The 13306-nt window shown below is 39.8% G+C and overlaps 1 protein-coding gene across 5 annotated transcripts in view; it reads left to right on the forward strand.

The window, feature by feature from the left end:
• The window catches only part of LOC115163231 (alpha-2-macroglobulin-like), a 41056-nt gene that overhangs the window by 962 nt on the left and 26788 nt on the right, over positions 1 to 13306 (forward strand). For 3 of the 5 annotated variants that reach the window (XM_029714948.1, XM_029714950.1, XM_029714951.1), the window contains exons 3-15: positions 1599 to 1755; positions 2168 to 2220; positions 7920 to 7940; positions 8478 to 8643; positions 8763 to 8847; positions 9959 to 10109; positions 10229 to 10349; positions 10694 to 10803; positions 10940 to 11110; positions 11424 to 11657; positions 11888 to 11972; positions 12038 to 12183; positions 12360 to 12509. In XM_029714948.1, the coding sequence (XP_029570808.1) occupies positions 1599 to 1755; positions 2168 to 2220; positions 7920 to 7940; positions 8478 to 8643; positions 8763 to 8847; positions 9959 to 10109; positions 10229 to 10349; positions 10694 to 10803; positions 10940 to 11110; positions 11424 to 11657; positions 11888 to 11972; positions 12038 to 12183; positions 12360 to 12509 (1650 nt within the window). Of the gene's footprint in view, positions 1 to 1598; positions 1756 to 2167; positions 2221 to 6232; positions 6356 to 7919; positions 7941 to 8477; positions 8644 to 8762; positions 8848 to 9958; positions 10110 to 10228; positions 10350 to 10693; positions 10804 to 10939; positions 11111 to 11423; positions 11658 to 11887; positions 11973 to 12037; positions 12184 to 12359; positions 12510 to 13306 lie in introns of those variants that run through there. The other 2 variants (XM_029714949.1, XM_029714952.1) reach the window with 2 other exon arrangements.

The raw sequence follows: 13306 nt of genomic DNA on the forward strand, positions 1-13306 counted from the left end.
CTGTGCCATTAAACAGCTTGGAAAATTCCAGAAAATTATGTCATGGCTTTATATGTTTCCGATAGGCTAGTTGATATCATTTGAGTCAATTGGAGGTGTACCTGTGGATGTATTTCAAGGCCTACCTTCAAACTCAGTGATTCTTTGCTTGACATCATGGGAAAATCAAAAGAAATCCACCAAGACCTCAGAAAAAAATTGTAGACCTCCACAAGTCTGGTTCATCCTTGGGAGCAATTTCTAAACGCCTGAAGGTACCATGTTCATCTGTACGAACAATAGTACGCAAGTATAAACACCATGGGACCACACAGCCGTCACACCGCTCAGGAAGGAGACTCGTTCTGTCTCCTAGAGATGAACGTACTTTGGTGTGAAAAGTGCAAATCAATCCCAGAACAACAGCAAAGGACCTTGTGAAGATGCTGGAGGAAACAGGTACAAAAATATCTATATCCACAGTAAAACGAGTCCTGTATGGATGTAACCTGAAAGGCCGCTCAGCAAGGAAGAAGCCACTGCTCCAAAACCACCATAAAAAAGCCAGACTATGGTTTGCAACTGCACATGGGGACAAAGATCGTACTTTTGGAGAAATGTCTTCTGGTCTGATGAAACAAAAATAGAACTGTTTGGCCATAATGACCATCGTTGTGTTTGGAGGAAAAAGGGGGAGGCTTGCAAGCCAAAGAACACCATCCCAACCGTGAAGCATGGGGGTGGCAGCATCATGTTGTGGGGCTGCTTTGCTGCAGGAGGGACTGGTGCACTTCACAAAATAGATGGCATCGTGAGGATGGACAATTATGTGGATATATTGAAGCAAAATCTCAAGACATCAGTCAGGAAGTTAAAGCTTGGTCGCAAATGAGTCTTCCAAATGGACAATGACCCCAAGCATACTTCCAAGGTTGTGGCAAAATGGCTTAAGGACAACAAAGTCAAGGTATTGGAGTAGCCATCACAAAGCCCTGACTTCAAACCTACAGAGAATTTGTTGGCAGAACTGAAAAAGCGTGTGCGAGCAAGGAGGACTACAAACCTGACTGTTACACCAGCTCTGTCAGGAGGAACGGGACAAAATTCACCCAACGTATTGTGGGAAGCTTGTGGAAGGCTACCCGAAACGTTTGACCAAAGTTGAACAATTTAAAGGCAATGCTACCAAATACTAATTGAGTGTATGTAAACTTCTGACCCACTGAGAATGTGATGAAAGAAATAAAAGCTGAAATAAATAATTCTCTCTACTATTATTCTGACATTTCACATTCTTAAAATAAAGTGGTGATCCTAACTGACCTAAGACAGGGAATTGTTACTAGGATTAAATGTCAGAAATTGTGAAAAACTGACTTCAAATGTATTTGGCTAAGGTGTATGTAAACCTCTGACTTCAACTGTATATGTCACTTAGCAGAAACTTTTATCCAAACCAACTCACAATAGCCTATGAGATCCCTGCAGAAATTGAACCCCCAACCTTGCCATTGCAAGCAGCATGATCTTACCAACTGAGCCACACAGGACCACAGTATGGCATCATATGTTATTGGTACATTAGTTTATCAGTGTGTTGCTCTCTGTCTCCCTGACAGGCCCCTCATGTGGAGAGGGTCAACGTGCAAAATTTTAAGGTGAAGGTTCAAGGTGCAACGTTTCTATCCACGGAGGAGAGAAAGGTCATGATCAAACCTTACAGCCCGATGACATTCGTCCAAACGGATAAACCAATCTACAACCCTGGACAAACAGGTAGACTTACACAAGTCCAGTAGCCTACAAAATTATTCTGCTTGCTAAGAAACAGGACAATTAGGTGGTATCATGTTTCTATGGTGGTTTGCTCTGTCATCACGAACAGGACCATCAGGTGCAGATAAAGAAAACATCTGTTGTGGGTTCACTCAGAATATGTACACTGGAATGGAGTTTGAACTGTCATACCACATGTTAGAAGGTGTTCCTCTCCTGGACATTATCATTGGATATCGAAAATGTTAATATTTTCAGTGAACTCGCAGTGCAGTTCTCCTTTATCTGCAATTGATTTAAATGGGGCCTTATTACCAACGGTTGAACATTTTATCCAGAGTAATTATAAATAGTTTGTCTTCTGAAATTCTCATTGAGTGCTTGTCTTAGTCTTGTCTTTGTTTTCTTACAGTGAATTTTAGAGTCATCACCTTGGATACCAATTTTAGCCCTGTCAATCAGCTGGTGAGTGTTGAAAATGTGAAACATTAAATATTGAAAACAATGACCTATTTGGTCTTCATTTAGATCGGTATCTCCACTATTTCAAACAAAAAGACCGATACAGAAGTATCACAACATCATAAAAATGTGTTACAGACATAGCAATCATGTATTATGTAACAATATGTACACATGTATTATGTAACACTATGTACTGATCAGTGTTGTCCAACCAGCCAGAAAATATTTTGGGTATTCTAACCCTAACCCTTCTCACATAGAAACTTCATTGGGAGAAAGTATGCTTGATATGCTTTTTACAATTGTATCACAAACCATTTTTTTGAAAATCATGATGAAAGTGCCCCTTTTAAAACTTGGAAGACCCTATGATCCATGAACCGTATGTGACACAGACAGCATATTGGTGTCATTATACTCTGTATAGTGTGATTTAAAAGGAGTATGTCTAGATTCTGAACAAAAATACTTCACATTTATTTAATTCAACAATACAAATATTAATATGAATATCTCAAAAGTACCCTTTTTGATGTTATTCGTTAAAAAAAATCGGAAATAATTTTTACACGCCAAATACATTTACATGTTTATCTTTACTTACAATCTGTAGAAACTATGAGAATAGAAAGGTTCGGAACTTTTCTAAAGCATCACAGCACAGTTGAAAAATATATGGAAAACAGAAATCCAATATGGATGGTGTTAATAGATAGAGGACAAGATAACAAATGTAAAATATACTCTGTCTGCAAAATGTACATAGGCTCAGAACTTTTGTGAAATAGCACAATTAAAAATATATGGCAAATAGATATCAAACTGGATGGACATGAGAAATATGGGAGATGTGGAAGTTAGAGGAAGGCCAAGACTAAAAACAAACAAAAGAAAACTATTGTAAAATAGATTGTGTCTGTAAAATGTATATAGTATGTATAAGCTGGAAGTATTTTTATTTCATTTTTATTTCACCTTTATTTAACCAGGTAGGCCAGTTGTGAACAAGTTCTCATTTACAACTGCAACCTGGCCAAGATAAAGCAAAACAGTGCGACAAAATCAACAACCACAGAGTTAAACATGGGTTAAGAAGAAGCTGAAGTGTTGTTGTTAATTAGTTAACTCCAAAAGTGCAAATCAATCCCAGAACAACAGCAAAGGACCTTGCTGGAGATGCTGGAGGAAACGGGTACGAAAGTATCTACATCCACAGTAAAACGAGTCCTGTATAGATATAACCTGATTGGCCGCTCAGCAAGGAAGAAGCCACTGCTCCAAAACCACCATAAAAAAGTGGTTTGCAACTGCACATGGGGACAAAGATCATGCTTTTGGAGAAATGTCCTCTGGTCTGATGAAACAAAAATAGAACCGTTTGGCCATAATGACCATCATTATGTTTGCAGGAAAAAGGGGGAGGCTTGCAAGCTGAAGAACACCATCCCAACTGTGAAGCACAGGGGTGGCAGCATCATGTTGTGGGGCTGCTTTGCTGCAGGAGGGACTGGTGCACTTCACAAAATAGATGGCATCATGAGGATGGAAAATTATGTGAATATATTGAAGCAAAATCAAGACATCAGTCAGGAAGTTAAAGCTTGGTTGCAAATGGGTCTTCCAACTGGACAATGACCCCAAGCATACTTCCAAAGTTGTGGCAAAATGGCTTAAGGACAACAAAGTCAAGGTATTGGAGTGGCCATCACAAAGCCCTGACCTCAATCCTGTAGAAAATTTGTTGGCAGAACTGAAAAAGTATGTGCGAGCAAGGAGGACTACAAACCTGACTCAGTTACACCAGCTCTGTCAGGAGGAATGGGACAAAATTCTCCCAACTTATTGTGGGAAGCTTATGGAAGGCTACCTGAAAGGTTTGACCCAAGTTGAACAATTTAAAGGCAATGCTACCAAATACTAATTGAGTGTATGTAAACTTCTGACCCACTGGGAATGTGATGAAAAAAATAAAAGCTGAAATGAATCATTCCCCCTACTACTATTCTGACATTTCACATTCTTAAAATAAAGTGGTGATCCTAACTGACCTAAGACAGGGATTTTTTTTCTCTGATTAACTGTCAGGAATTGTGAAAAACTGAGTTTAAATGTATTTGGCTAAGGTGTATGTAAACTTCCGACTTCAACTGTGTATATATATATTTACATGTCCTGGAATTTGACTAAAATGGTGCTGCCACAATAAGAATATACAGACAGACAATAAACAGGATATACAGACAACTTATGTAGAAGCAGAGTTTTACACAAATCCACATGCAGTACGTACACTATTTACCAGTGGATGCTGCTGTGGGGAGAACGGCTCATAATAATGACTGGAACGGAGCAAATGGAATGGCGTCCAACTCATAGAAACCATTCCACTAATCCCCTCCAGGGATCACCATGAGCCCGTCCTCCCCAATTAAAGTGCAACCAACCTCCTGTGTTATGTACACTGTAGTATAAGAACTACAAGGTTCACTGTAAAAACATAGCTACATTATAAATGTAGTATGTAGGGATGTATAAATATATGAAGCATTTACAGGATTTGAATTTGAATTTTATTTTTATTTTACCGTTATTTTACTAGGTAAGTTGACTGAGAACACGTTCTCATTTACAGCAACGACCTGGGGAATAGTTTCAGGGGAGAGGAGGGGGATGAATAAGCCAATTGTAAGCTGGGGATGATTAGGTGGCCGTGATGGTATGAGGGCCAGATTGGGAATTTAGCCAGGACACCGGGGTTAACACCCCTACTCTTACGATAAGTGCCATGGGATCTTTAATGACCTCAGAGAGTCAGGACACCTGTTTAACGTCCCATCCGAAAGACAGCACCCTACACATGATGATGTGCAGTCGGGGAAATATGTACAGTGAGGCTTCGAAAAGAACCCCATACCTACTGTAAAATATGGTGGTGGATGTTATTTGGGCATTTTTGCTTTCACTGGTCCTGGGGCCCTTTTTAAGGTAAACGGCATCATGAACTTTATTCAGTACCAGGACATTTCTGCCTCTGCCAGGAGGCGGAAACTTGGCCTCAAGTGGATCTTCCAGCAAAACAATAACCCCAAGCACACATTGAAATCCACAAAGAAATGGTGGTCACAAAATCAACATTTTGGAATCGCCATCTCAGTCTCCGGACTTAAAACACATTGAAAACCTATGGTTTGAATTGAAGATGACAGTCCATAAGCGCAGACGAAGGATGTCAAGAATCTGGAAGGATTCTGTATGGTCTAAGATTCCTCCCTATGTGTTCTCCAACTCATAAAACATTTTTTGAAAAAGGCTCAGTGTCACGTCCTGACCAGCAGATGGAGCTATTGTATTAGTTTTGGGGTCAGGACGTGGCAGTTTTGTGTGTGTGAATGTACTGTTTATTGTTGTTTTCAAGTGGATGCTTTACGTGTTTTATTTAATAAACATGAGTGTCCACAATCCCGCTGCGCCTTGGTCCTCTTCTCTCCATGACAACTTCTGTGACACTCAGTGCCATTATCTTCACAAAGTGAGGTAATGAAACCTATTGAAAACAGGGCTGTCAATAATTTTGACTTCTACACCCCCTTGTTAAACAAAATATATTTCTCTGAGCAATTGTATTATTATAATATAACTTCCCAGTATTTTAATTATTTATTTTACACAGTAATTTTTGCTCATCCTCATCAAGAGTGTCAATAAATTCAGACCCAACTGTATATGAAAAATAAAAGCATATTAGGATGTGCAAATAGTGCAAAGAGAAGTGCGCAGCTCTTGGATGATAGTGTAGGCTGCATAGTCTGTGGATGGGTAGTACAGAGTGCATAGTCCATGAATGAGAAGATCATCGTGGACCAGGTGGACTAGGGCCCGTGGGAAGAAGCTGTTCAAGTGGTGGGAGGTTTTGTTTGTGATTGACCTGAACCGTTTGCCAGAGGGGAGTCTTTGGGAGATGGAGTGGAAGGGGTCGGGGTTGATCTAATCTGCATGCTTCCATGCTCTGGAGTCATGCTGGACCTCGATGGAGGGCAGGTGGCACCCGGTGACCCTCTCAGCAGACCGGACAATCCATTGCAGTTCGCCCTTGGACCAGGCAGACGCATTCCCAAACCAGAAAGTGATCAAGGAGGTGAGTATGAGCTCGATAATGGTTGCGTAGAACTGAACCAGAATTGTGCGTGAGAGTTTGAATTTCTTCAGCTGACGTAAGAAGTATATCTGCTGGTGTGGCTTATTGGTGATCGCTGTGAGGTTGTCCTGCCACTTGAGGTTGTGGGAGATGATGGATGTCTCAGCCATGCTTACAGCTACTCCAATGATTTCAAGGGGGAGAGATAGTGAGGGATGCTTCCTGAATTCAATCACCATCTGCACAATAGTTTTAAACAATATACTCCTGCACATCATATTTCCAGAGTGGGCGCTCTGCTATTTTTGAAGTTATGATACATTTTATGAGCACCAGTACCACTGTGAATGGGAAATGTAATCAAAGGGAACTCCGTTTGCTGGTGATTTGCTGTATGTGATTGGTTATTGACCTACAGTATAATGTCAATGTCGATGTATTAAATGGGTCATATCTTCAAAAATAGCAGGGCATAACTTTAATTATGACGCGTTTGAAGGATATATTGTTCCAAACAGTATGTCTAAAAAAAGCTAAATCAAAAAGGCCACTTTTGTGATATTCATATCAATATTTGAATTTAGTATAAATTAACGTGAACATTTTTATTCCTGAATCTACACATGCTCCATATTTTAGAGCACACTATAAGGAGTGTAATGACACCAAGATGATGTCTTCATCATGTGCGGTTCATGGATCATGGAGTCTTACAAGAGGCATGGGTGTAAAACAGGTCTAAAATGGTCACTTTCATCCTTTTTATTTAATGGTTTGTGATTCAAATGTAAAAAGCATATGAAACATCGTTCATCCCAATTAATTTTAAATGTGAGAATGGCCAGAACAATCTGAGATACCAAAAATATTTTCGGGCCTTCCTGGTGTACAATCGCCCCCGGTGACAGATTGGTGTTCTGTCCTGACTACCTCACGCTACAGAAACAGGAGATAGGCTCCTGCCCTATTGGCCATACTGGTTTGGACAAAGATTATTATGTACAGTATACTGTAAATGCTTATTTAAATTCAGCAATCAACTAGCCACCCCATGTCATACATGTCTCGTCGGTACTCCATGAACAATAAGACTTTGGAAATGGGAAAATATTGGGTAAAATCCAAATATCTGAAGGTATGCTTTTTAGCCTGTGTTGTCTGTTTAATCAGACTACACAAATAGTTGTGACACATAGTACTCAGGGCAAAAGTACATGTCTACAGATGTTCTCTAAATAAACCTGCGTGGGCTGATTTGAAGGTCCTCAAACATTCACCACAGGACAAGGGGTTTTCAATTTCATAAAAGGTCAGATTGGAATGTATGGGATTTTCTTTCATGAGATTGAGTTGATCTACTAAATTGATGTTAGAGTCCCAGTCAGATGCAAATGCTACATGTGATGTCTACTTGAAGAGACAAAGCCAATCGCCTGCCTAGTTCCTACGGTTGTAGACATCTGCTATGCTCTTCTGTAGATTTTTGGGGACTCTGCAGATTTTTGGGGGAATATGAGAGTTATTCATAAAACATGAACCAATATCTTGTCTTTGCCTTTCACAGTACAACATTGTGGAACTGCAGGTAAGACCCTTATTAGTCTATCAATGTATGATGACTGTCCCTATAAATAGTACTACATTATAAGACAATGACTCCACCAACTAGGTACTGTAGGTCATCATTCATTTCCACATGACAGTTACCAGAAGACTCCCTATCAGCTTTATGTGATCACATCTGGGCTACCTTCAGCAAGCAAACTTCAGAATGTTGCAGATAGATTCTACATGTCAGACAGGGATGTTTGGACTACATAACCTACACTCCTAAAAAGAAAATTGCTTTGTAGAACCTAAAATGTTTTTTCAGCTGTTCCCATAGGAAAACCTTTTGAAGAACCCTTTTTATTTCCAGGTAAAACCATTTTGGTTCCAGGTAGACGGTTCTAAATGGAGCCCAAAAGGGTTCTAAGTGGAACTCAAAAGGGCTCTCAATGTAACCAAAAACGTTTATCTTATGGGGACAGACAAAGAACCCTTTTGGAACCAATTCTTCTAAGAGGGGTTCCAATAGGTGTAGAGCCGTGCTCAATGTGCCTCTTGTTCTATGAATCAACAGGATGTTCATCAGAACAGGATTGGACAGTGGGTCAAAATGACATCTAGTGGCAACATTCTGCAGCTTTCTCACCCCCTGAACTCTGAAGCACCCGAAGGATCCTATGCTATTTTAGTGTGGATTGGTGAAAACAAAATATACCATGACTTCAAGGTAGAAAAGTATGGTAGGTTAAGCTTTGTTCTTTTACTTTTCATGCTAGGTATTGTCATGGCTCCAGCAGTTGAATCAATGTATCACAATCCTGGAACATTCATGAGTTAACTGCTGTTAATGTATTTCTAGTTTTGCCGAAATTTGAGATCAAAATGAACCTCACCGATAAGATCAGCTTTGTTCAAGAGGAGTATAAAGTGGAAGTGTGTGCAACGTGAGTCAACACAATCTCTGTTCTGTAATGCACTGTAGTTGCAAATTACTCAAATACATAGACAAGTGCATTTTCAAATACAAATATCTAAATGCCCCATGCATTTAAACCCAGGTCTGTTTAGTCATAGGGATATTTAAAATAATGTATTTGGAAACAAGTAATTTAAAATAGTTTCAAATAGTAGGATATTTATAGGAAATTATATGGAAAATACTTCAAATAGAAGTAGTTGATTTGGCCACAGTATTTGAAAATACTGATGCACAGAAATTAAGTATTTGAACCCAGGTCTAGGTAATGACAGCTAATGACTAATTAGTGTGCTTACTCAAAGCTCAAAGCTTGCACAGAGCGCCATAGACTAGAATAGTACATTTTGGATTTCAGATGTGCAGACTGACCCAACTTAGATTTCTTCAATACAGCTTAATGCTACCATTTACCAGTCACTACTAATACCACTAACACTGCAGTCACTTCTACTACTACTATTACTATTACTGCCACAGTCACAACTTTGACAACTACTATTACTACTGCAGTCACTACCATTACTACTGCAGTCACTACCACTACTATAACTTATCTCACAACCATAAATACTCAAGACAAGCTAGCAAACACACACGTTTTCTTTAAGAAATGTACTTTTCTAGTTGAAGACCTACAATGCTACTGCTCAATGTCATGAACTGTTCTTATGAGTCCCTGAGACTTCAAAGGTTTGGGACAGTGGCATATACAGTACATGAACAGCTGTGCCAGTATTCATAAAGCATTTCAGAGTAGGATTGCTGACCTAGGATAAGGCTCCCCTGTACATGAGATCTTGGTCATTAGATCCAAAAGTTTTAAACTGATCCTAGAACAGCACGCATACTCTGATAGGCTTTATGAATACTGGTCCAGATCGATTGACAATGTTGAAAACGCTTTACTTAAAACTTGCAGGTTAAAGCATTATAATGTATTGTTATAAGCACGCAGATATGAGATTTATAATGTCTCATATGAGACTTTTATAATATGGTATGTCTCTCTATGTAGGAAATGTATGATAGTTGATGTGTCTGATGTATGTTTGTGTTTTATTATGAAATAAAATCAGATACACTTATGGGCAGCCTGTACCTGGTAAAGCAGAGGTAGAGTTGTGCCGACCCTTAGTGCCCAATATAATAATACCAATAAGAACTGATGAGAAAAATCCAGAAGGAGTTCCTGATTATACACCCCCCTGCCATAAAGAGTCAATAGAGGTCTGTATGCTTTCATGAAGAAACTATATACTTGTTTTTACCATCATAATACATTTGAATGTGATCTGGTTACATTTATTTAAATCATTTCTTAATGTGGTTTTGCTTGCTTTTCCCAGATGGACCTAACTGGCTGTGCTTCTCATGTCTTCAACATGTCAATTTTCACAAAGGATGCTGGCCAGAAAATGCTCATAGACAGGCTGAGTTTTAATGCAAAAGTAGAGGAGGAGGGGACAGGCAAGTCAATTATCACAAGAATTTGAAGATGGTAGAAGTGATGACAACATTTGCCTGAAGTCAAATGAAAACAGATTTCTTCTTGAGAGTGAATTACATAATGTCAAGATTGCATGTTTAATTAGATCATGAAGATTGGCGTGACCTGCGTATTTGACCTTTGGTGCTACATCCTCATATGATGCTGTTTTTATTCATGTCTTCTGTTTGTAATCATGTTTTTAATACGTTGAGGAAGCTGCATTGGAATTCAGCTTCTGCATTGTGAGCTGCCATTGTGCATCATGGTGGCGTGTGTAGTTGTGAAGTAAACCATCCTATTTTCATTTGTTTTCCTTTGACAGGTATTACACAGTCAAAGGAAAACCACATAGCTCTCTCAGATGTGATTGGAAAACTCACATTTGTCGACACACCCAAAATCTATGAGCATGGATCAATTATCGAGGGAAAGGTAAAAAATGTTTATTACACTTAGTTGAATTGTAGATGCCATTTGTCTTTGACATTCCTGTTTACTTAACTACCAATGGTAGGTAACAGTGACACGTGTAGCATCACTACTTACAACTTCCCCCCTTCTTCCTCAGATAAACGTTGTTCACTTCAACAACACACCTATCTCAGACATGTCAGTCTACCTTTTGGAGAAGAACGGCTGGTCCTCACATCATCTCCAGAACCTAACCACGGACAGTCATGGTACTGCCAGTTTCTCCCTCAACACAACCAGTTTGCCCAAAAAGAATATTAACCTCATAGTAAGTATGATTTCTTCTAGGTTTTGGAAGACTGATGATTCCAGCGCACACAATTGAACCTACACCCTAGGGCCTATCAAGCTCTCGTTAAAATCTGAGAAGATACCATGTGTATAACAAACACTATGGTGAAACTTCCACCTAGCTTATCAGAGGGCAAGGTGGAGATGTTGACATACTCTATTGCTTACACCTGTCAAATAAAAAAAACAAAATCTCTCAGATCTCCACAATTATATATGGCATAGGGTCTAAGGGTAGATTTGGGATTGGGCCTTTAGTTATACTCTCTCTCTCCTCTGTTGCTTTCCAGGTTAGCAACACACCACAAATAGAGAACAATAGATACAGGGTCCCCTATTTCAAAAGAGGGCACCACAAGCTCTTGCTGATCCAGCCCACTGACCCTGACAGTAAAACGTCCAGCTCTCTGGCTATTCAGAAGATGGAGAACCCACTGACATGTTGGGAGGAAGTGTCAATCACCATCCAGTACGCCATCGTAGGGGAGACCGTCCCAAAGGGCTCCGTGGATGTCATCTACTTGGTGAGTAGAACCAGGAACAAGTTGTGACAACCTGCAAACCCAGGGTGAGTCCAAAATGGCACCCTATTCTCTAGTGCGCTACTTTTGACCAGGGTCATGTCAGACATAGTCCCAGCCTCTCATCTTCAAAGGAAAGATGTCTCTATACAACACCAGTACTTCTCATCATATCCTTCTTGATGACTTGATGGGATAACCGGGATAGCTGTTTTTCCCTTTCCCTCCTCCAGGCCTTATCCAGAGGGGTGATAGTTCAGCATGGACACATGAAGGTTACCGTGCAGCACGGGAGTCCTGGTGAGGGAGTTTCATTAAGTAATTATGAACCTACTGGAAGGTGCTTGATGACAATGACAGTGTGACAAGCTCTTGCGTTACAGCAACTGAGGGTGAAGTTACTTTGAAGTTGGCAGTGGTTCCAGAGATGGCGCCTGTGGTACAGGTGCTTGTGTACAGTATGCTACCCAGTGAGACTGTCATCGCCCACAGCATGAACTTCCCCACTGAGAAATGCTTCAGGCACAAGGTGTGTGTATATGTGGGCATGCTTCTTTGTGTGTTATACCCTCTGACTTCTGCACATCACAAACATACTATGTTCATTTTATGGAAGGTATAAAAAGTGTCAAATATTTCCATGCACATAGATATCATTCCTTGTATAAAGGTGTATAATGTACACATGTATGTCATATGCACCAGGTGTCGGTGGAGTTCTCACCCTCAAAAGCAGTTCCAGGGGAGGAGAACACCCTGCAGCTCTCGGCCCAGCCCGGCTCCCTCTGTGGCCTCAGTGCTGTGGACAAGAGTGTTCACATCATGGAGCCAGGGAAGAGGCTGGATGCTGACAAGGTAACACAGCTCGGTGTAGTGAATATCAACGGTCATACAGTACCACCATATAAACAGCTTTTGTGGTGCTGGCAATACAACCAGCTTTGGGGGACTAAGAAGTGACAACGGCAGACTTGGAGTGGGTCTGTTCACTGTTGGCCATTTGGTGTGCTTTCATTAAAGTAACTGGAAAGCACCTCCCTATTGGTACTTAATAAGTTAATAGTCTGGGTTGTGTTTATTATTGCAATTTTAACCGTCATGCTAACATGTTTTACATGCATGGATTACCTACTGGGGTCATTTTGACCCCAAGAAGAAACTGTTGGAAAAAACAACAATCATAGCAACATATCAACTTAATTCACAACATCATTAGACATGTAAATCATGTTATCTGAAATAAAAATGAACCAAAATAGTTTTTTTTTCAAAATTACTGTTAATTAGCATATTCTGTAAACCGAAAATATAAATTTGTTCCTTAAATAACGTGCTGTTGTTTTCCAACGTACAATCCACATAAGTACTAAAAACAAAATGTGCCATAATTTGATTATAGCATCATTTCGTTTTTAGAATTTTGAAGTAAATACTAATTCTGTCATATTATGTGGTAAAAACTAATGCCATTTATAACCAGTTTAAAACATAGCCGAGAACAAAAGGAGCTTTATTTCTGCAGGTGATCTGTCTATCTTGTCAAAATCACTGATACAGGTCCCCCTCCACCCTCTGAGGATATGTATAACTTAATATTACATCTCCAGAGAAACCTGGATTCAAATAAATACTTTTTTAGATTTGCCCTAGAA

This window comes from Salmo trutta, chromosome 26, assembly GCF_901001165.1.
Source record: "Salmo trutta chromosome 26, fSalTru1.1, whole genome shotgun sequence".
Classification (NCBI taxonomy): domain Eukaryota; kingdom Metazoa; phylum Chordata; class Actinopteri; order Salmoniformes; family Salmonidae; genus Salmo; species Salmo trutta.